Source organism: Nycticebus coucang, chromosome 24, assembly GCF_027406575.1.
Source record: "Nycticebus coucang isolate mNycCou1 chromosome 24, mNycCou1.pri, whole genome shotgun sequence".
Taxonomy (NCBI): domain Eukaryota; kingdom Metazoa; phylum Chordata; class Mammalia; order Primates; family Lorisidae; genus Nycticebus; species Nycticebus coucang.
In genome coordinates this window covers 6,174,119-6,198,256 of record NC_069803.1, presented here as the reverse complement: position 1 = coordinate 6,198,256, position 24,138 = coordinate 6,174,119, and the positions used below count along the sequence as shown (strand labels likewise).

Genomic DNA, 24,138 nt, shown 5'->3' with positions numbered 1-24,138 from the left:
AACGGGTGGGCATGCACAGCTTGAAACAAAGGGGGCGCTTCTGGGTGGTTAGGTGGGGGGGAAGGGTCCCTGATTGGTGGGCAGTTGTCTTATGATGCCTGGGCTTGCCTGGAAGGTGAAACTAAATGGCAGGGGGTGGGGGTGGGGGGCGAAACTTAACTCCTAAGATGGTGCTGGTCTGGTTCTTTCAATTTCATTTTTGTGTGGTGAGAGGTAAGGATCTAGTTTCTTCTCCTGCATGTGGATATTCAACTTTCCTAGCACCATTTACTGTTTTTTCTATCAGTGTACGTTCTTGGTGCCTTTGCCGAAAACGAGTAAATGCTTGGGTTCATTTTGAAGTTCTCAGTTCTACTCCATTGATCTAAGAGTCTGTTTTTATGCCAGTCCCACACTGTTTTGCTTTCTATGGCTTTTGGTAATGTATTTTTAAGTTGGTTGTGTAATGAATCCAGCTTGATTCTTTTTGCTCAGGATGGCTTTGGCTATTTGAGGTCTTCTGTGATTCCATCCTGATTTTAGGACTGTGTTTTCCATCTCTGTGAATTACATCCTGGGTATTTTGATAGATTTGCATTCAATCTTTAATTCTTCCAAGTAGTATTGTGAGTATTCTGCAGTGGCTGGCTGAAAGGCTTGAACACATTTGAGTTCTTATCAAAAGCATCTTTGGTGAGACCAAGAAAGTGGAGTGGATGTGCTCCACCTCCCGGCCTGTTACAATTGCCCGGCCTCTTCCCTGTGTGCGCTGATTTGGTGGATGAGGCAGATCATCCACCATTTGCCTCAAAGAGAAAAATATAAGTCAAGCCTTCTTGTCCAGAGCCTGCCTCCTTATTTTTACCTATTCAGCTTTATAATATAGATGTTTTCTGCCCTGACAAACTTTAAAAAAAAAAAATCTTGCTCTTTCCCCTTTGTCTAATACTCTGCCCTCTTCTCTTTGCCTGCCAGCATGTCTTTCCCCTTGTTTTGTCCTTCTACTCTGTATTTTATTTAGGTGTAACAAAACAAACAAAAAATTGCAGCAGTAGCAATATCATCACCTCTAGGGCGTCTTTTTATTTAATGTAGGAGACAGCTTTTAGAACTCTTAATCTCTGACAGGGAAAACACGGTATTTTTGCACTTTACACAAACAGGGGAAGCGTGAATTATCAGCTGTCATCAAGATGATTTTCTGTATGTGGGTTCCTCCTATGAATATAGAAAGTCCTCTTCAAATTATGCCGGGTGATTGATGCGCCATCCTCTCTCATCACACACTGCATGTATCATTGATTGGGTGGAAGGGAACATTTCCCCAACCGACTAATCCTACACCCTCATTCTTGTTCTTTAACACATTGACTTCCACATTACAATTTTTTTTTCCCCTTGGGGCCGTGGTGTTTCATTACAAAAACAGAATAAAAACTTCAAAAATAATTTTGAATGTTATTGGCTATTTTCTATTATTTACTGTGCCGTTGGGTGGGCCCCTGGGAGCAGGGCAACAGGAGGTGAGGAGGACAGGCTGATTGCCATGGAAACAACAGGCAGTCGTTTCACAGTTGAGGTCCTGGGTCCATAACTGGCATGAGTTAAATACAACTCACATGGCAGTTAATGTGTTAAATTCTGCCCCTGTGAAGTAATCGTGTTTGATTTCCTCCACTGTGAGTCCTGGGCTCATTTTGGTTCTATTGTTATTCTCTCCTCTATTTTGCCTTTCTTTCTTTCCTTTTTGAGACAGAGTCTCACTCTGCCACCGTGGGTAGAGTACCATGACATCATAGTTCTCAGCAACCTCAAACTCTTGGGCTCAAGAAATCCTCTTGCCTCAGCCTCCCAAATAGCTGGGACTATAGGCACCTGCCACGACACCCAGATATTTTTACAGACGGAGTCTCACTCTTGCTCCGGCTGCTCTCCAACTCCTGAGCTCAAGCAATCCACCTGCCTCAGCCTCTCAGAGTGCCACAGCATCTGATCTCTCTGTTCTGCTTTTGACCTTAAAGTAAAAACATAGTTAAGTATTTAATTTTTTTTCTTTAAATGTTCCATATGCTACTCTTATTTCCATCGTTAAGAATAAGTACCTAGGGCGGCGCCTGTGGCTCAGTGAGTAGGGCGCCGGCCCCATATGCCGAGGGTGGCGGGTTCAAACCCTGCCCCAGCCAAACTGCAACCAAAAAATAGCCGGGCGTTGTGGCGGGCGCCTGTAGTCCCAGCTGCTCCTGAGGCTGAGGCAGGAGAATCGCGTAAGCCCAGGAGTTAGAGGTTGCTGTGAGCCGTGTGAGGCCACGGCACTCTACCGGAGGGCGGTACAGTGAGACTCTGTCTCTACAAAAAAAAAAAAAGAATAAGTACCTAAAAACATAGGGACAGAATCAAACGGTTAAGAGGCACTTGAATGCAGTGCTGGTTTGGATGTAAGACAGGGGCGTCCAACCTGCAGCCCTTGTGAGGACATTTTTTTGCTCATCCACGGAAAGTACACATGGACCTTTGTTTTGTGACTAATCAGTTTCCATTAGTGTTTGTGTATTTACTATTTCCTACTTGACTCAAGGCAACTCTTATTCTTCCAATATGAGGCAGAGGAAAAAACAAAAAGGTTGGACAGCCCTGTGTAGAGAGAAAGACAACTGGAGAGGTCATTTCATTAGATTATAGTATTCTAATCACCAAAAGTAAGATAAAGAAGTTTCATTTATCAGACTCTGTGCCTGCTACCCTCTGTTTATGAATTCTCTGTGGACAGATGGCGAGTCACGGTTCTCACGCCTGCAAGGTGGGGCTGCGGGAGCATGCTCAACCTCTGCAAGGTGGGGTGCGGGAGCGTGCTCAACCTCTGCAAGGTGGGGTGCGGGAGCGTGCTCAACCTCTGTAAGGTGGGATGCGGAAGCGTGCTCAACCTCTGTAAGGTGGGATGCGGGAGCGTGCTCAACCTCTGCAAGGTGGGATGCGGGAGCGTGCTCAACCTCTGCAAGGTGGGGTGCGGGAGCGTGCTCAACCTCTGTAAGGTGGGATGCGGGAGCGTGCTCAACCTCTGTAAGGTGGGGTGCGGAAGCGTGCTCAACCTCTGTAAGGTGGGATGCGGGAGCATGCTCAACCTCTGCAAGGTGGGGTGCGGGAGCGTGCTCAACCTCTGTAAGGTGGGATGCGGGAGCGTGCTCAACCTCTGTAAGGTGGGATGCGGGAGCGTGCTCAGCCTCTGTAAGGTGGGATGCGGGAGCGTGCTCGGCCTCTGCAAGGTGGGGTGCGGGACTGTACTCAGACTCTTCAAGGTGGGATGTGGGAGCGTGCTCGGTCTTCTCATGGTGGGATGTGGGAGCGTGCTCGGCCTTCTCATGGTGGGGTGCGGGAGCGTGCTCTGCCTCCTCATGGTGGGGTGCGGGAGCGTGCTCGGCCTCCTCATGGTGGGATGTGGGAGCGTGCTCAGCCTCTTCATGGTGGGGTGCGGGAGCGTGCTCGGCCTCTTCATGGTGGGGTGCGGGAGCGTGCTCTGCCTCCTCATGGTGGGGTGCGGGAGAGTGCTCGGCCTCTTCAAGGTGGGGTGCGGGAGCGTGCTCGGCCTTCTCATGGTGGGGTGCGGGAGCGTGCTCTGCCTCCTCATGGTGGGGTGCGGGAGCGTGCTCGGCCTCCTCATGGTGGGATGTGGGAGCGTGCTCGGCCTCTTCATGGTGGGGTGCGGGAGCGTGCTCGGCCTCTTCATGGTGGGGTGCGGGAGCGTGCTCGGCCTCTTCATGGTGGGGTGCGGGAGCGTCCTCGGCCTCTTCATGGTGGGGTGCGGGAGCGTGCTCGGCCTTCTCATGGTGGGGTGCGGGAGCGTCCTCGGCCTCTTCATGGTGGGGTGCGGGAGCGTGCTCGGCCTTCTCATGGTGGGGTGCGGGAGCGTCCTCGGCCTCTTCATGGTGGGGTGCGGGAGAGTGCTCGGCCTCTTCAAGGTGGGGTGCGGGAGCGTGCTCGGCCTCCTCATGGTGGGGTGCGGGAGCGTGCTCGGCCTCTTCAAGGTGGGGTGCGGGAGCGTGCTCGGCCTCCTCATGGTGGGGTGCGGGAGCGTGCTCGGCCTCTTCAAGGTGGGGTGCGGGAGCGTGCTCGGCCTCCTCATGGTGGGGTGCGGGAGCGTGCTCGGCCTCTTCAAGGTGGGGTGCGGGAGCGTGCTCGGCCTCCTCATGGTGGGGTGCGGGAGCGTGCTCGGCCTCTTCAAGGTGGGGTGCGGGAGCGTGCTCGGCCTCCTCATGGTGGGGTGCGGGAGCGTGCTCGGCCTCTTCAAGGTGGGGTGCGGGAGCGTGCTCGGCCTCCTCATGGTGGGATGTGGGAGCGTGCTCGGCCTCTTCATGGTGGGGTGCGGGAGCGTGCTCGGCCTCCTCATGGTGCGGTGCGGGAGCGTGCTCGGCCTCCTCATGGTGCGGTGCGGGAGCGTGCTCGGCCTCCTCATGGTGGGATGTGGGAGCGTGCTCGGCCTCTTCATGGTGGGGTGCGGGAGCGTGCTCGGCCTCTTCATGGTGGGGTGCGGGAGCGTGCTCGGCCTCTTCATGGTGGGGTGCGGGAGCGTCCTGGGGCTCTGTGTGTGGAGATGTAATGGGGGTACACGTCCCTGTCACGATGCGAAGCGGGTAGGTGGATTCAGTAATAAGCGTCGCCTCTTTTTTCCCACGTCGCCTGTGCTGGGGCAGGGCACGGCCTCAGAGGGTGTGTGTTGGGTGGGGAGGACACGCTGGCAGTCAAGGCTGCTGCTGTTTGTGATGAGTTCACTGATGTGGCCAGTGAAGAGGAGAGTGCCCCCTTAAATTCTTGGTGCTCCTTGCCAATGACTGTTCACCCCCCCAAAGAGAAAGCCTCAGACTGTGTGGTCAGGGCTGTGAGAGAAATCCCACCCCTGCCGTGAGGGGCACCAAACTTATTTTCTAACTATTAGAAAAATGCAAAGAAACAAAACGCCCATTAAAGGGTTAAGGCTCTCTCCCAGTTCATCAATGTGGCCTTAGCCCCCCCTTTTTTTTTAAATTAAATTAATTTATTTTCTTATTGAGACCAAGTCTCACCTTGTCACCCTCAGTAGAGTACTGTGACGTCATAGCTCACAGCAACCTCCAACTCTTGGGCTCAAGTAATTCTCCTTGCTCAGTCTCCCCAGCAGCTGGGATTACAGGAGCCTACGACGGCTTTTTTTTTTTTTTTTTTTTTTGTAGAGATGAGGTCTTGTTCTGGCTCAGGCTGGTCTGGAACTCTTGAGCTCAGAGCAATCCACTCGCTTTGGCCTCCCAGAGTGCTGGGATTACAGCGAGAGACACCACGCCTGGCCTAGCCCCCTCTCTATAAAAGCCTGTGTCTCTCCTCCTTGCACCATTGAGATGGGGCCCTCCTGGGTTCTCCCATGAGGGCTCTGAGATTGACTTCATGTGTACAGCTGTGCTGTATCAGCAAAGAAATTAAAAAAATATGTTTGAGGTAATGGTTATCCCAATTACCCTGATTTGATCATTACATATTTTGTGCACATATCAAAATAGCACAGTCTCCAAAAATATGTACAATTATGATATAGCAAGAAATTTACAAAATATCAAGAAATATTGGGGGGTGGAATAAAAGGCTAATTTAGTCTTGTCTGCTTCCCACTTGTGCTCATCCTTTCTTTAGGATCGCTTTGCTGTCCTGAGCCTTGGGCGGGTCCTTAGGTTCCCAGCCAGGTTGCCCTGTCTGCACACACTCCTGTCCTTTCACAGGCTGCCCTGTTACAGTGACCCTCCTCAGCTGCCAGACCCGGTGGGGGGGACCACGCAGAACAACCTAGAACTGGGTCTCTGGGGTTAGTGTGTCCCGACCTCTTTGAGCTTCTAGAACCCCAGCAATTAACATTGTTACTACATGGCTCATAGTCGGTTTTACACAAAGATAGACACAGCACTAAGATACTGTGAACACTGTTACACTGCTTGAGAGCCACAATTGGTGAGAAATACTTTACACTTGTGCTTTGCAGCCTGCTCAGCTGTTGGAGTTTAATTAGCAGTAATATATTATTGTCAGAGTAATTAAAACCTTGCCTTGATTAAAAACAGAATTGTTTAATTAAAAAGAAAAGGTTTGGCTAAACTTAACTTTTTGTTTGAGAGCTACGAGCTTTAGCTGACCCTCTCTGTCTGCCCTCATCAGGCTTGAAGGTCCGTGAGGTCTTCATCAACGTCACCAGACAGCAGGTGGAGGACTTCCATGGGCCAGAGGACTACTGGTGCCAGTGTGTGGCCTGGAGCCACCTGGGCACCTCCAAGAGCAGGAAGGCCTCTGTGCGCATTGCCTGTAAGTACATTCTGGGTGACCTGATCCCGTGGGAATGCAGACAGCCATCAGATAGAGGTGTAGAGGGGCTTTGGCAGTATCAGATGCTTCTGCAGAATACAGATGAGAATGAGAACAGAAAGAAACCATCAGAACTCTACCTCTGCTAAATTTACTCTTTTTAAATGGTATTTTAAATGTTTGATAATTTCCTCCGGAGTACAATCAGCAAATCAGTTTGGCTGAGAGATTCTGCCTAGATTGTCAGAGTGCAGGTGTTTCAACAATGCCAGGAAAACTGTTCTGGAGCATAAGAAATCCACACCAATGGATTCTGCTGCTCACCATCAATGACAAAGTTCAAGGGGCATTGATGGCAAACGTTGAGTGATGGCTGTTTGCTATACTCTCCAGCAAATCTGCAAAAATAAGATGTTGAGGACATTAAGGGATGTTTATAGACTCCTGGTAAATCTCTTCCCTCTGAATGTTAAAACATGGAAATGGGTTTTTAAGCTGCATTTGTTTGACCCAAGTAGGACTCATGTACAGGACACTTCATCCCTCTTAATGCGTAAAAATAAAAATAAAAATACACACTTGGAAAACAATAAACAAGAAAGAAAGAAAATTGCTTTTCAGGAGAGTCTAAGATTTCTTTTTTATATTTCAGCATCAGTTATTTTATAATCTAAAAAAGTTTATCAGTACACGAACTTCTTTTCTCCTCCTTTAAAATGTCTTTGGCCCACCCACTCCCATTACCCACCTCCGTGGAGCCCCATAAAACCTCCTTTGTGTGCCCAGGACTGTAAAACCTCTCCAGAATGAAATTGGGAGATGGAGGCAGAGATGGTTATTGTTGTTTTATTCAAATACTGCCTTTTGAGAGTGTCGTAAAGAATACGGGACAAGAGAGATTTATTTGAGGACTCAAGTAATTCTTCATAGCAGATGTTGATGGTTTAGGGATTAAGAATAGGAGTGAATTGCTATTTGCTGAGACATTTATGTTTCTTGGGAAATGAAAATCTTCTTCTTAAAATACGCAGTTCACCTTCACTACACTGGCAGTTTGGGAATCCTACGTGCTGCCTGGGCCCTAATTGCCCGGGGAGTAGGGGTCACCTCTTGATCTGAGAGCCATGGGAAATATTTTTCCTGTGGGTATTTAGTTAATTAATTTTAGCCAACAGGTATTTTATGATTTTATAATTGCAGGTCAGCTGAGAGGGGAAATATGTTTGCATTTACCCTTCCCTTACTAAGTTCATGTCCCTGCTCACAGCATGGCCTCAGTCAGGCTTGCCAGGGCATATGACCCAAGTCAGGACAAAGTGGGGATCCTCTGTGCTCTGTCTCCAGAGAGCAGATGTGAAAGAATGTAAGGGGTTTCAGCCCAGCTTCCCTCCATTTCTTTATGTTCAACCCTGCTTATTCCTATCCTCATGACTTATTCCCTGCAGGACTCTAAGTCCCATCTCCCTCATCTGTCCCTGTCTCATCCCTTCCACTTCCTTCTGAGTCACTTAATTTCTGAATGCCACTTGCTTGCTAGAAACCTCCAGGCATTTTCACACCACCAGGGGAAAACAAAATTTGGCAAACAATGGCTCATGCTACCTTCATACTTCAGCCTTCCGAATGCCTGGCTGCCCTGTGGTCAGCCGCCCTGCCTGACCGGTTCTTTGCTCCTGCAGTTCCCGGTTTCACACCTGTTGGCTTCCACTTTTCACCTCCCCTGCTTCTTAGTTTTGAGGTGGTAGATGGTTTGTTTTCACCTCATCGTGTCTTAATGGTTTCATCAATAAAAGGATGCCTGCCTCAGAACCATTTTGAAAGTTAGAGGTAGTAATATCTATAAAGTGTTTACCACTGCACCTGGCGCAGAGTTGGCACCTGTCAGTCATTAGCTATCATGACATTTGACCCTCCACAGCACCAGCATCTCCAACTTAGTTGCAGGCATATCAATCCTTACTGAAACTAAATCAGTTGATTTAGAAGTTTAGTTCCTTAGTAGTTCTTCTATAGATTATGGATATATGGACTCTGTATAAAGTTTTATTTTAGGTCAGCCCTAGGTATCCAACGCTCCCAAATGTGGTAGAATCAAAGAGTGTTAAAAGTGGAAACTGCTTTTCCATTCTTTCACTTCTTGAAGAGATTTGGGGTCAGCAGATGAGAGGGTTTTGACGTCAGGAATACAGAAGTTTGACAGAGTGCAGGGTGGCTGAGGAACGCTGGGAGGAGCCCCACCCCACCCCACCCCCGCTCCAGTAAACTTTGGGTTGTATTTTTTATCATAAAATAGGAAGGACTAGACAAAAGGTGCTTATCCAACGTTAGCTCTGGTTGGGGAGGATATGGAGGGTCAGATAGACCCTCCTTTGTTTTTGTAAAGCTTCAGACCTTGAGCACAGCCTCTGCCTCCAGCATCTAGAGCCCTTTGGAATCTAGAGAACCTTTACCATAACTATTATTGCCACACCTCACGTACACATTGTCTCTTGGAAATCAGTTTTCTCATCTTCTGCATGTACACAACTCACATGCCATTCTCATAATTCTCTAGGTCTCTCAAGCAGGAAGTGAGTCTTATGCTAAAGATTAGGGCTCAGTTTTCTGTACAACTTCTCACAATTTTAGAGTCATGAAATGCTTTTCTGGTAATAATCTCACAACTCTCTTCAGAGATTAAGAAAATATGTTGTCTTTGTTGTATATGATATGCTCATGTATACCGTAGGACCTCCATGGTTGACCACCTCCCTACACTGACCATCTCCTTATGTTGACCTAGACATGTACGTATCAGGACAGTAGGCCTAATTCCTTATGTCGGCCACCTCCATATGTTGACTAGTTTATTATGATCCCTTGGATGGTCATCTTACAGAGGTTCTACTGTATATGATAAAGATGTGAAATCTGAATATCATTAATGCCTGTAGTATATTTGCAACATATTTTTACTTTCTTTCCATGTAGCAAGTGAGAGGTTAATTTATCTAAAATTCTTTATGCAATCCAAGACATGATTTGTCATTAAATATTGCATTTGACTTGAGGACCCGTGTACATTAAAATGCAAATTGAAATTTAAATAGTGTAATGGCATCAGAAGTGGGGTGGAGATTGCCTTTAGGACCTTGTTTGGGATTCTTTTGATTTGCTTGCAGGAAAAAAAAAATATGTTTCAGAAAAACAAGTTTTATGTTAGACTGGGATAAGAAAGAAGATTTCTGGCTGCTGTTTGTAAGCACTTCCCAGCAAATAACATATTGTGTATAAGGATAGTTTTATTCCCAGTAAATGAAAAGCCAAATTGGATGAAGTTGTCACAATGTATCTTCTTTTCAAGTTTGGTTTTTAAAGTACAAGAGACATCTTAATGAGCTAAATAAGGATTGAGAGACATCTTAATGAGCTAAATAAGGATTTCAGTAGGTCGTTGTAGAGTATGAATTTGTTGACAATCATCTTGCGGGGGGCAGAGGAACTTTGAAAAATTAGTATCATTTTTATACCATTCATTAAATTATTGTAGTTCCACTTCAGAGCTCCTTATGCTGCTTACATTTAACCAATTACCCATAAGAATTTAACAATTGTGTAACTGCTGTGGGCAAAGCGTCCATGGCAACTGGGACATTCAACTAAGAAACATATTGACCAGAATGTCTTGACATGATCTCAGTAGCCAAAAACACCAGGAAGCTGTGACTTACTTAGAGAGCTTCGAGTTTTAAAGGGAAGCAAGATAAATGGGGTTTATTTATAGAACTCATGGGTTGGTGAAACTGGACTCACATGGGCTGATAAGAATGCAGAGTTTAGGGCGGTGCCTGTGGCTCAAAGGGGTAGGGCACTGGCCCCATATGCCAGAGGTGGCGGGTTCAAACCCAGCCCCAGCCAGAAACTGCAAAAATAAATAAATAAAATAAAATAATGTGTGGTCTTCTTCAAAAAAAAAGAATGCAGAGTTTAGTGAGACTCTGGAGGAAGGGCCTGGGCGGCTGTGTTTGCGTCCATTATCCTGGTGATTCTGTGATCAGGAAACTCTGGGTTTCTCTGACTTTGACATGCATGCAAATCAACTGGGTCCTATTACAATGCTGGTAGGGTTCAGTTAAATTATTCGGTAAATCTGGTGTAAGGCCTGCAGTTTTATATTCCTAATAAGCTCCCTAGATACAGAGGCTGCCAGTTGGTCTGTGGACCCTCCTCTCAGTCACAAGGCTCTGGGAATACCTTCATGAAGCATTGTTTGTGAAATGTGGATTTAATTCATTCCCCCAATTTCTTTATTTAACAGCTGGGAAAGTGATTTGCCAAAAGGTTAGGAGAGCCAAAGCTGGTGCCTGCTAGTCCCAACACTTTGGGAGGCCAAGGCCCGAGAATCTCCTGAGTATAGGAGCTCAGACCAACCTGAGCAAAGCAAGACCCCCAGCTCTACTAAAAACGGAAATCTCAGCCAAGCTTGTGGAACTAGCCTGTAGTCCCAGCTATTCCGGAAGCTGAGTTGATTTTTTTTTTTTCTGTTAAACACACCTCTTGGGGTCAGGACACTATTAGTAGAGGAGGGACTTCACCCAGCAAACGCAGCAGTGTGCCCTGGCTCATCGTACCCTCGATGATTCCCCAACAACAACAACAAAATAGATGTTTAAAACCATAATAGAAAAGTTCACGTGCATTTGAGTATTTCTTTGATGGAAACACTGCTTGCTTTCTTTTCTTTCTCCGTTTATGAGCAAATTGCATTCCTCTTCATGGTCAAGTTCCGGTGTGCTGTGTGTGTATTTTAGGAGCCAAAGTGCCTTGTCATCTTTAAACTATCAGTTTTGTCCTTGATAATTCCACACTGTGGCAGGAAGATATTGGCGGCCTATCCAACTGACTGGGGCTGGAAATAGCTGAGGTCCAGTTTCAAAAGCGATTTTATACAGGTAAAAATAAATAAATAAAGCCAACCTACACCTACCCCCACAAAGTTGGCAGAAGACTGTCTCCAGGGAATGCCTCCCACGTCCCCCACGTTCATCTGGCGCAGTCGAGCCGGAGGTAGATGGGCTTGCTGTGGCAGCTGTTACTTCTGCTGCTGGACCGCTGTCAAAACGAGGAATATTCAATTATTCGTGGTTGTTTATTTTCATGCATGAACATTTGGCTACTTTCTCCTTTTTTTTTCCTCCTTGTTTTTCTCTTTCCTGGTTGTCTGCTGATTAAATGTTGTGCCCATTGTCTTTAACCCTTGCCTAGGCAAACCCTGTTGATACTTGGGCCTTTTCTCCAAAGTGAGAGGTAGGGTTGGGGACAAAAGGAAGCTTTCCCCTATTATTCTCAAGCCTCTTATTGCAAGTTGGCCAGGGAAGAGAATAGAGTAGAACAGCACTATTGTGTGTGTGTGTGTGTGTGTGTGTGTGAAAGGGTATAAAATGTGACACATCCTGAACGTGATTTAAATACGCTGCTATGTGAGACACACCTCGAAGTATTTATGCAGTTGTGCCAAGAATAAATGAAGGAATTACAGTAGAGTTTCATTTAAAAGCTATGAAACTCCCATAGTAAAAACAGCATTATTTTTATTTGCTTTTTGGCAGATGGTATATTTTCTTAAAATCATGGAAGGGAGATATCCAATTAAACCTCACTTATGGATTTGGGCTTTATGGCTTTGATAAATACTCCACCCTCTAAAAAACTACCAATGGCCCCTTTCTACCTGCAGAATATATAAATAAATAAAGGTTCATCTGCCTAGACTTGACCTACATTTCCGTTCTTACCTCCTGTGATAAGTGGAAGCTGTAAGCTGTGCCACTTGGGTGGAGCACAATACACTGGAGTATATTCTCAGCCCTATACACTGGAGTATATTCTCAGCCCTGTCTCGAACTCCTACCTCTTCCGACTTCATTTCTACATTGTGGCCCATCTTATTCACTGTTTCCTCCACAAAATCTAGTTTAGCAAATTCCTTCTCACTTAGATTGATCTCAGCAGCCGACTTTTGGTTATCACACCAACTCAGCCATGGAAAAGGGTACTTAACATCCCTAGCTTCAAAATTCCACCTCTCCGTGTCTGAGTTTTCAAAGCACTTGTTACCACACTACTTATTATAATTCATCCTAAATCATAGCTGTTTTTGAAGTTATCTGTGGATTTATTTCTCTTGTTAGATTGAAAACTGCCTTAAGATTCAACCTGGTTTTCTTAAGAGCCTAGTACAGAGCCTGATACGTATATTACCTTTGCATTATAAATCTTTTTTTGGTTTGAAAAGGAATCCTGTGAGTACTGGAAATGGCTCCATGAGGGGCATTTGTTTTTTGCATGCCATGATTGTGCCATGGTGCTAACATGGCATCTGGCTTCTTAGGGAACCCATAGCTCACGAGGACATACAAGGATCATCTTTGCTGTCGCTTGTTTATGCACTGTCTCTGGTAATCAGTACTGCAGTGGGGAAGGGGTCAGAAAGGGAGAGGGAGGCAATGGAGCCTTGCAGCCCTGCCCTTTGTGATGTGCAGTATGTAGCTCTGAGAATGCCCCAGGCTGCCAGCTCTGCCTCCTCTGCTTCCTTCTTCTGCTTCAGAACCTATTCCCAGGTCATGGAAGTGATGTTAAGATTAATTCTGAGCACTTGGTATGAACCACACAAAAGCATGAAAGCTTCCTTTTCCTTTCCCATGACCAAAGTGGCCAAGGTCGAGAGCCCATATTATTCCACGCCTTATCTGTAGACTTGAGTTAATTTATGGGAATATTAGTGTAGGATAGGAGAACTGGGCCTCCGCATAAAGTTGTGCACTTCACGACTAGCCGGAGGAAGTGTGGGAACGTGGCGTGTAGCCTGCCCAGAGCACACACCAGGAGTGTGGTTGCCTCGGCCTGTGGGAAGGGGCGAGTTTTACTTGTAGGTGCCATTTACTCACCAAGCCTCGTGGTCAGCCAGTTCCTGCAAAGGGGCTACATGAGCTTTGGCAGCAAGACTGGGTAGGTCATTGGTGGGACCCAGTGTAAAATTAAAATGTGAGGCCCTCTGTTGAAAAATAATTTAAGAGTTTCAAGTCAGCAGCAGAATATGAATGTGAAGGCTGGAGCTCTGTGTAACTGTGTGAGTCACACACCTATGATGTTGGCTCTGAGTGGCAGGAATGGGATGGTTGAGGAAACCACCGCTTATATGTAATAGTTATATAAAAAGGAATAATTGGCCTAGAAAAGGTTAGAACACATTCAAACTGTCTTATGTAGAATTGACAGGATTATTCTGTTCCAAGGCCAGAGGCAGCATCACTGGGGTTAAGTTTTAAGGTGACCTATTTGGGTCAGGCAAGCAGCTAGGAATGCCCAGTGATGGGATATTCTTCCTGCGGCCACAAATCCCTGTAGGTAGTCCGGAAAAGCCAAGGCATGCACGTCTGGCAGGGATACTGGAGAAGGAATTACTGTGTTAGGTAAGTAAGTAAGGTGTGAACTAGAAAAGTTTAAAATTTTGTAACATGTTTTCAGACTTCAGAAAAGTTGAACCATACTATTAAAAATTCCTGTAAGCCCTTTACAAAGAATCGTCTTCAAATGTTAACGTTTCACTATATATGCCTGAGCATTCTCTTTATGTGTTTATCCATGTATTTATATATAGACAAGTAGGGGCTTTTTTTCCCCCTTAAACTGCTTAAGATTAAGGTGCAGACATGATGCTCCTTTTTCCTAAATACTTCATTGTATGCTTTTTAAAATCAAAAATATTTTTTGACATAACTATAGTATAATTAACAAGAAATATTTCTATCTAACTTAGAGGCCTTATTGACAGCTCATCAATTGACCAGTAATGTCCATAACAAAATTCTAGATCATGTTTTACTTCATTTGTGAGGTCAGTTTTGCCTCCTTTACTATGGACAATTCCTCAGTCATCTCTCATGGCATTGCATTTTTTTTTCTAAAGAATAAAGGCCAGTTATTTTATGTAACGTTCCTCAATTTGAACATGAAAAAAAGAAGAAGCTCCTCCACCCATAAAAGGGTCCCACTGGCCAAATCTGAAATAATTTAAACTTCAAAACGAAAGTAAAGGGTTACAGCTAATTACAAAAGAATTCATGAATCCATACTGATACTTTTAGGTCAGTAAAAATAAACATGAACACAGGATGGAATAGAATGGAAAATCTGCATGAATTTTGAAGATTTAACGGGGACTTCAAAGTCACTTTGTGCGTGCCATGTCTATTTTGGTTCTACCCATAGATGGCTTGGGGGTATGAGTTTTTCTGCTCTGCTGATGGGAGTGCTTCCCAAGGAAGTGTGAGAGACACTCAACTATAAGGGATTGGGGTTGTGAACAGGGTGGAATGATTTGCATGGAATTGACATAAATTGAGATACTTTTGCCTAATGTGCACACAGTTGACAATACCAGCCGTTCAGATGGGAGCTACTGAGGCAGAAACATGTTACTTTACAATATATCTTACTGTGGATGGCAAGCAAGACAGTTTCCCCAGCTGATATCCAATCTGCTATTTATCACCAACCATTATTTTACCAAGAAGAATTTACAGAAATATAAACCATCACCTTTGGAGGAAATCACAGTTTAAGGTTTAATTCAATGTGCTATTTTTGTGGTGAAATTAGCCTTAAAAGTTCCTGGAAAGTGGCCACTTCTATAAAAACCTCAGTAAAACTTCAGCAGGGGAAAGGATATGGATTTTATTACAATTCAATACCCATTTTCTCCACTAAAGGAACCTTCAAATGGATAATACAAACAGCTAATAAGCAAAACAAACAACTTGCCTTTGTTAATCTTCACGGATTTTTTGAGCCCAGTGATGCTCTTCTTAGATTACTTTCATATCCTTCTGTCAGAGTTAGTAGGACAAGGGACTGCATTTCAGAAATTCGATTAGTAGCATACAAATGCTAACTAGGGTACAAAAATATCAGGCATCCAAAAATAATTACCTGCAGGTTCTAGGCAGCACAATAACACTGCTACTGTTCCTTTCCTTGAAGAGTTTATAGTCTAATGTGGGAGATGTATTTACAAACAAGTGTTTTCACTGGGCGGGGTGTTAGCGGTGGGCATAATGTGTTTTAGCAAGGGACAGTTTGCTGTCCCTGAGGCCTTACATAGACTTCCTGAGTTAACATGTGAGCTTATTCCTGAGGAAGGAAGAGGACTGGTAATTCAGAGCACATGCATCCCCAGTTAAGGAGAGGATTTGAATGAAAGCCCAGAAGGATAGAGCAGCAGCAGATGGCCCATGTGGGGAAACAAGCATCAGAACTTTGCAAAATTGCAAGAGATGAACTACCAGGGAGAAGTATATTAGGCCAGAGTTTGGCAGGTGCTCAGATTCTCTGCTAAGAGTTTAGATTCATCCTGGATGCAGTTTGGGGCTGTTGAGATGTCACACACAGGGCAGTGATGTGGTCGTACTTTTAAAACCCACAACCCCCCCTGTTCTCTGCAGCCAGAGAGATTTAAGGGATGGAAGACTTAAGGAATGTGAGCTTTACACCTGTGAGACTGTTGACAGGGATTGAGCTTTTGCAGAGGTAGTATTGATTAAAGAGGATGGTGCAAATTTGAGGATTCAGGAAGGTAAAATCAAAGTTTGGGGCTGCTTAGACATTGAGCGAAGAAGTAAGATGGATGTTAGCAACTTCTAAAACTGTTGGACTTTCTAGATTTCTGGCTCAAGTGACTGTATTGATGAGAATGCCATTAAGTAGATTGTGACTATAGTAGAAAAAATCAGTTTGAAGAGCAAACTACCGAGTTTGTTTTTTTGACCATATTATATATAAACTAACTATAGAACTATGGTCTCTAACCCCTGGGCTTTGGACCAGGACCAAGTTGGTGACCTGTTAGGAACCAACTCACATAGCATGGGTGACCAGCAGATAAGCGTGGGAAACTTCATCTGTATTTACAGCTGCTCCCCATTGCTCACATCACTGCCTGAGCTCTGTCTCCTGTGAGATCAGTGAGGGCATTAGATAAACTGTATGTGTGAGATATCTAGGTGTGCACTCCTTGTGAGAATCTGAGTCCCTCTTCCCCCAACCCATGGAAAAATTGTCTTCCATGAAACTGGTCCCTTGTGCAAAAAAGGTTGGGGACCACTGCTTTAGAACAGTCAATGATGGTTTCCATCATGCAGTTATATACCTGTTTATGAGCCTGAGTTCAGAGATGTAAGATCAGAATGCAAAAAAAAAAAAAATACAGAATGGAGAGTCAATAGTAAGTAGGTGGTCGTTGGGATAATAGACTTTTTATCAGAAGATGGGGGAACATGGCTTTATCAGAAACACCTACAATGTTTGTCCCTGCTCTGCAGTCTCCACCACACTCACCAGCACTCAAGCTGCTGGTGAGGAAGGAAAGTGCAGCAGGCGATGAGCAAAATTCTGTAGATCTCAAAGACATGAATATGGGACAGAGCCCATGAACACGATGGAAGAGAGCAAGTGGAAGAGGCGTAGCATCCAAGAGGGAGTGAAGATGCTGCTGATGGAATAGATGTCAGGAGTGTTGATGTGAGCTACACAGCATGAGAATGGAGAAGTGCCTGGTGGATTTGACAACTGGAAGACCTCTTGGGCAAAATGTCGTAATGGCAGAGGGTGGTAGGAGATTATAGTGTATCTGGAACCCACAGCAGATGAGAACGTGGAGAAGGTGTGGATAACTCTTCCCCAAAACTCCACTAATGAGCCAGGAGCAGGAGCTGGAGTTTGACCATGTGAGAAGGAAGTGGTGATGTGATGCCAGCCTGTGAAGGTTAGATAGGCTTCTAGTTGAAAAATGTGTAAAAAAGGAATAGGCGTGACTGAAAGAGTAAAGTAGTAAAGACCAGAAGAGCTGGGTTTGCATTCTGGGCTCAGTGACTCAGCTTTGACCCAGGGACATCTGGATTCCCACCCTCCCTTCAGGAGCATCCCACCCACCAGCAAGCCCAGCCACCCGTGCCTCCAAAATAAATCCTGAATCTGCCCTCTTCTCTCCACCCTGATATAGTCATCATTTCTCTACTGTGAGAATCTTTTGCCTGCCTTAAAATCCATTGTCCACACAGCAGCCAGAATGACGATTATTTTAAGAAATGCGAACTGGAGCTTGGCATTCCCATAGCTTCTGAACATCCTTGAGTGACTTTCCAGACTCCCAACACTTGGCCCCATAGGAATCCCACCCTCACCCCCATCCCTTTCCCTCGTACCACTCTGCTTCTCGTCACCTTGCCGGCTCGGGGACCCATGATTGCTCCTATTTCAGGACCTTTTATTATTCTTTTTTCCTGAAAAATCCCTCTGCACACGTGATTGGCTCTTTCTTGGTTCTGTTTTCATCTACACTTTTTGTTGGGTTGTCTTATTTGCTACCTAAAACAGTGAACAACTTCTGGCCAGAGCGAGCTCTTGGATCGTTCCTGTTCTCCAATTCAGGTGAAGGAAGATGTGGTCTCCTGTCCTTCCACTCATTTGTTCTGTGGGGCCAAGCGGAGGTGTTAGAGGGGTGGTGACACATTTACATGGCCATGACAGTGGCCACATCTTGTCCAGATCAACCTTCTTGGCCTCAGATGTGGTGTGATGGAAGGACCAAGATGCTAAAAATGCATCTAAAATAAATTCGTTCTTACTGCTGGTGGCTTTTTCCTTTTGATCCTTTTGACTCTTCCAGTCCCTTTCTTTCCTTTCATCCTGCTCCTGGACTGGTATCAAATTATAACGAGGTGGTGAGTACTGGAAAATAGGTGATTTTTTTTTTTGTTTTTAGATCATTTCTTTTTTTTAAGTCGTTGCTAGTTCACATCTTTCTAACGTCCCATGAAGGGTGCAGAGGGCACTTGGGAAAGGCAGGGATGGTTCTTCATGTCCATGCTGTTCTAAACTACGGGGTCGTTTCGCATTCGAGTGTCCATCGGGCTGCCGAGCTGCAAACGCGCTTTGTGGCTGCCTGTGGGGGGTGCAGGAATCAAGCAGCTTCAGGGCAGGAAATCCCAGCAATAGAAAATGAACAGCAGGGTGGTGCCTGTGGCTCAAGGAGTAGGGTGCCGGTCCCATATGCCGGAGGTGGCAGGTTCAAACCTAGCCCTGGCCAAAAACCAAAAAAAAAAAAAAAAAAAAAAGAAAATGAACAGCATGACATTTGTATGAGGTTGGACAGTTAAGTTTGCCAACTCTTCCTAGAAAGAACGCTGCAAACGTCATTGGTGAATATCACTACGGTCACCAGCTGGCCAAGGGCACTACTTCAAAGATGACCGTAGAATATCAGCAACGAGACATGTTTGTAGGATGTGTTTGCTCACTTACTTGGCAGACTTCACACAAGGACAGCTCTGATGGCCATTCCAGAGAGCGAGCTCCAAAACTGCTTTGAGGGGTGAACTGGACACTGGCATCAGTGCATAGACTTCCACAGGGACTACTTTGAGGGTGACAGTAGTGATATTTAGCAATGGGGAGCATTTTTTCTTGGATTCGTTTATGAACTTAATTGTCTAACCTTGTATATTCTGCTTAGAAACTAAGCAGCCTGGAACAGTCAGTACTTCCTGGCCCTGGACTTTATTATTTGTTAAAATCACTTACATTCTGGGCTATTTCTGCGTTCACCAGGGACTCTGTTTCCCATTAGCACAGTGACTAGAGCGATAGCGCTCCCACACCTATGTGATGGGGGCACACAGATACTTCTCTCCCTGTAGCTTTTGGTGGAAAGTGGTGCAGCGCTACAAAATGTGAGTTATCAACTTTGTCTTCACTCAATTTAATGCCTTAAAAACCAGGGAGCAGAGAATTTCTGTTTTCAATGAGTAACTTTTTCTGTAAGACTTTTAGGACGTCCTATTTAAGTCACACTTTTGCTGTCCTTATCAACACAGCAAAATCAATACAGTCGATACACAGGAAGTGCCTTCTATGGAGGCAGACCTCAGACATCCCTTCCAAGTCCACCCTTCAGAGCACTGTTTCTAGGGTGAATTTCTGAACTTGTCAGACCTTGTGTGATGACAGCTCTGATGGCCATTTCAGAAAGTTCCACAATTGCTTGGAAGGGTAGACAAGGGGCTGGTACGGTGCGCAGCTTCCCAAGGGGACCCCAGGGATCCTCGGCAATGAGAGATGTAGAACTTTTTTGAGGATCATGTTGCAAACTGACACAACCTCATAGTTATGTCACTGACCTGTAGGAATCTGTGCTGCATTGTGCTTAAGTGTGGCGTTTGTCACTTAAGGACCCGGGGCTGAAATTAAAACCAGAAGAGCCAAAGCCAATACATGGAAAGTCCATGGAAACATGGACTTTGGTCCATGAAAACAGCCTGGGATCTGTGTGAGCCGCTGGTCAAAAACTGCAGAATCATAGAACTCAGCACCACAGGAGCTCATGCAATGTGCCAGATACAAGAGAATATCACAGCCTGAAAGAGTCAACCTCATGGGACGCCGTTTACTTGCGTTCCCTTAGGAACTGCAGTCAGTGGCTGACTCCTCAGGCCATAACTATTCAGGGCTAGAGGAGTAAAGCAGACCCAAACGGAGGCACCCGGCCTCGACTTCATTTTGCTGGCGTGCATCTGTTCTGCACGTGAACCAGCCCTTTGATGACCACCAAGGATCTGTATTTGGCTAAGTTACAAATGCCTTTTGTGGATGACAAATGTGGTTTGTTGTTCCTTCGGAACAATATGGGTGGGGAACATTTGGTGCCGACCAGAATCCCGGAGTAGCTGGACAACCAAGGGGACGTTGTAACATCCTCCTGCAATCTTAACAAATGGCTTTGAGTGCGACTATTAAAAAAATGACTATGATTTTTCACCGGCTGATTTGGTTTGAATGAGTGAATTATTTTTATTTCATTGCATTAACTGCCAGAACATTGAATGAGCTGACATCTCCCTGGCGTTGCTGAGCTGCAAAGAACTATTATTCAGAATTGAATTTTTATTGATTTTCTTGTGCTACAATGACTTTTCTAACATAGTAGCATGAAAGGAAAATGAGAAAAAGGCCAAGTAGGGCATAGGGTGAGAAAGGGGCGGATGCCGCGTCCATGGACCAGGCCTAGATGGGCGACTTACTGGCCGGTGCAGCTGAGTCTGGGTGGTGCTGTTGCAAATCTCCCTCTTCCTTCCTTTGCTCTCTTTGATTCTGGCCATCTGGGGCCTTGTTGGCATTCTGCTGCAGAGCTGAGCAAGGTGATGGGGAGAAGAAGGAACAGAAGGAGACAGGGTGATGCTCTGGATCGGGCTGTGCTGACGGTGTTAGTATCAAACACATGTACGTGTGATGAATGCGTGAAGTGGCAGTGAGAGCATCATTGTAACGTCACCGTAGCATCCATTGCATCTGTCTGTTCGCGCTTTTGCAGTTGCCTGCCCTTGCGACCACCAGACACATGGCTGCATATTAGTTCATAATCATCATTCAGATGAGCTGAAGGCAGCAGCTCCTATTTGTTCATTCATTTCACAAAGATTAACTCAGCTCCTTCCAGCTACTAGAAATAAAGCAATAAGTGAAACTTATGAAAAATTTTGCCCACCTGAGCAGATTCTCCCATGACTAAAATAAAATTAGATAAGAATATTTGAGAATTCACAATTTACTACAGGATAATGGTCCTTCTTGCTTCCTTCTTTGATAGACATTGTGGGAATGAAACTCGGTACAATAAAATTAAACAAAATGTACTCTCCTGGTTTCTGATTCAGTCTAGTACAGAAATGCTTGACAGCTCACAGAAAAGTGAGAAATATTTTGGGGGGAACAATATTTTTGGTGGCTCTAAAAGTAATTCATATTCTAGAAACTTTAGAAAATGCTGAAATAAACAAGATAATTAATATATCCATAATCACCCAATGGCAAATCTTTGAAATATTTAATAATTTGTTTAAAGTTTTTCATGTAACAACCTATATGTTAATCCACAGCCATTGCTTGCTTATTTTCAGATAAGGTTTCATATTTTTATACCACTTTTTAAAATCTTCAGTCTTACGCATATATATGCAGTTTGGTTGAGTTCTCTTTTACAGGATAATGTGACTATTACTGTTCTTATTCCTGTGGGCCACGTACACATGATTATGAGTGAGAGCAGAGGGTGGCAATCTATTTATGCTCTACCCTCTCGATATCTATGAATAGCAGACAAGTCTAATAAAAGAGTGTCCTTATGTGGTGTGATAAGTTAAGGAAAGTGAGTTAGCAAGACAAGCGTTTTACAGAGACTTGCAAGCAAAAAAATGAGACATCGTATGTCTACACAAAGGGAGGATGGGCATTCTGCTCCAAGCTGGGAGAAGTTGGATTGAAGCTGTAAACGAGGTCTAGCGTGTATTGGGTAGCTTGTGAGGGGCTCTGTCTCAGCTTGGGTGTATCTTTCCTCTGAGAAACTTTCCTGCAGTCACTAGGCTAAGGTGGGTTCCCTGTGCTGCACGGATTTACAACTTCTTGCTTCTCCATCCGTCACTGAGCCATGTACCCCAATTGCTTGTTTAATTAGGGTACATAGGGCAGCGTCTCCCTGCAAGAGCAGACGCAGTGGGAAGGCCTGCATGGTCTGTGTCGTGGTCAGTAATGGGCCCCACTGCCTGGCACAGCGTCCAGCCCACAGCAGGAGTCGGTGAAGGGCTATTGCACAATTACTGAAGACCCGAAGGCAAATGAAAGGAAGGGCTCTCTATCAAAATGAGTTTTCCATGCACATGAACCAGCTTTTATTCAGAAATAGATGTTTTCTGTATCAATGCAATTCACTACAACTGGAAGAGAACAATTTTTATCCTATTAAAATTTATATAAAGGGATCATTCATTTCACACTATTTTATTTAGCAGTTTATTAGAACATTTATCTGCCATCTTAAATACTTTTAGTTCATTTACAATTTCTCATGTCTACATAGTATTCCATTGTGTGTATGCACCAAAAGATATTAACCATTCCTGTGGGTTTTTTTTCTGACACAGGGTCTTGCTTTGGTCCCCAGTCTAAATGAAGTGCAATGGTGTCTTTGTAGCTCACTACAACCTCAAACTCCTGGGCTCAGCTGAACCTTGCTGGGACAGTAGGCACATGCCACCACATCTGGCTGTTTTTTCTATTTTTTTGTAGAGCTAGGGTCTGGCTGGGTTGCTCGGGCTGGTCTTTAACTCCTAGACAGTCCTCCATCCTCTGTCTCCCAAAGTGCTAGGATTACAGGTGTGAACACTGCACCTGGCCCTTCTTACTTTATTAAGTGTCTCTGTTGTTACCAAGTGGTCAGCAATGTAAATGATCATTTAGGCAGTGTCACTATGCACGCATTTTTCTGTGTAGCTATCTAAAATCATTTGCTTAGAAAACTGTAGAAGTAGAATTGTTGAACGATATGAATGAGATACTTTAAATAATATCTTTGAGATACAATTCACGTACCATCCAATTCACCTATTAAAAGTATACAATTCAGGGCAGTGCCTGGGCTCAAGGAGTAGGTTGCCAGCCCCATATACCGGAGGTTCAAACCCCGCCCCAGCCAAAAACCAAAAAAAAAAAAAAAGTATATTATTCAATGATTTTTAGTATAGGTATAGAGTTGTACAGCCATCACATCAGGGTCAATTTTATAATATTTTTATCACACTGGGAAAAACATATGAAAATATTTCTATTAGCAGTCTTATCCCTTTCCCCAAATGTACCCATAGGCAACCGCTAATCTATTTTTTGGCTAAAAGAATTTATCTATTATGGACATTACAAATGGTTTCAAAAAACCTCAGTCCTTTTGTGAATGCCTTTCCCTTTGCACACTGTTTTTAAGATTCATCCATGTTGCATCAACTTTTCATTCCTTTTTATTGCTAAATAATATTCCATGGATATGCCAGATAGTATTTCTTCATTATATAGCACCCCTACAATTAAACTTTTAAGGCAATTTTGACATATATTACAGCTTGCTCTTCAGAGATGCCTATTTTCACTTCTTCGAGCAGTGTTTAAGATATTCTAATTTTCCATACTCTTTCTAATCCTGGGAATTATCATTCGAAAACAGAAATAAAACTAAACCTATTTGGAAAAAGTAAGTGATACCTTGATGGTTTTTAAATTTACATTTATTTAATAACTAATGGTATTGGCCGTGTTGAATATTTCTATAAGCCAGTTGTGTCTCATCTTGTCATGAAATTATGTTTCATGCCTCTTTCTCATTTTATTTGAGGGTAATTATTGTTCTCATTTTGTTTCATAAGAGATTTTTGGTATTAAGGCTGTAAACACTCTGCCCATAATTGTGCTCATAGTGTTTTAATTATAAATTTTAATTTTGACAAAACAGTATCTACCAATCATTTCCTTAACCGTTCATTCTACCATTTTAGGTTTAGAAAGGTGTTCTTCTTTCGAGATCTAATAAATATTTTATTACTGCTGTGGTATTATGTGGAAAAAATATTTCTTATTGGTATAGAATTTATTTTGGTAAAAGCAAGACACAGATCTGCTTTTATTTTTTTTTTTCCTAAAAAGGGCAATTAGTAATCCTAATACCTTTCCCACTTCATTTATGTCACTTTTATCATATACTAAATTATTCTTTTTATCAGAGTGTCTCTGAAAAATGCCGTAGTTCATAACTGTGTCTGACTTATAACAAAACCAACCCCATTTTAATCTTCATGGCTTTATAATAGGATCTAGTATTATATGTGACCTTTGTTAAGCCCTGTTATACACCCAGGGCTCCTAAAAGGACCTTAAATATATTAGCATTTAATCTTCGCAAAAAAATGCATTAGTAGGAATTATTATTCTTGT

The 24,138-nt window shown here is 44.2% G+C and overlaps 1 protein-coding gene across 7 annotated transcripts in view; it reads left to right on the top strand.

The window, feature by feature from the left end:
• UNC5D (unc-5 netrin receptor D) overlaps window positions 1–24,138 on the top strand; it is a 647,952-nt gene that overhangs the window by 394,814 nt on the left and 229,000 nt on the right. For all 7 annotated transcript variants that reach the window (XR_008377393.1, XM_053578669.1, XM_053578673.1 and 4 more), the window contains exon 3: window positions 6,148–6,291. Coding sequence is in view for 6 of the 7 variants with exons in the window: in XM_053578669.1 (XP_053434644.1) it covers window positions 6,148–6,291 (144 nt within the window). In the remaining variant the exon portion in view is untranslated. The remainder of the gene's footprint in view (window positions 1–6,147; window positions 6,292–24,138) is intronic.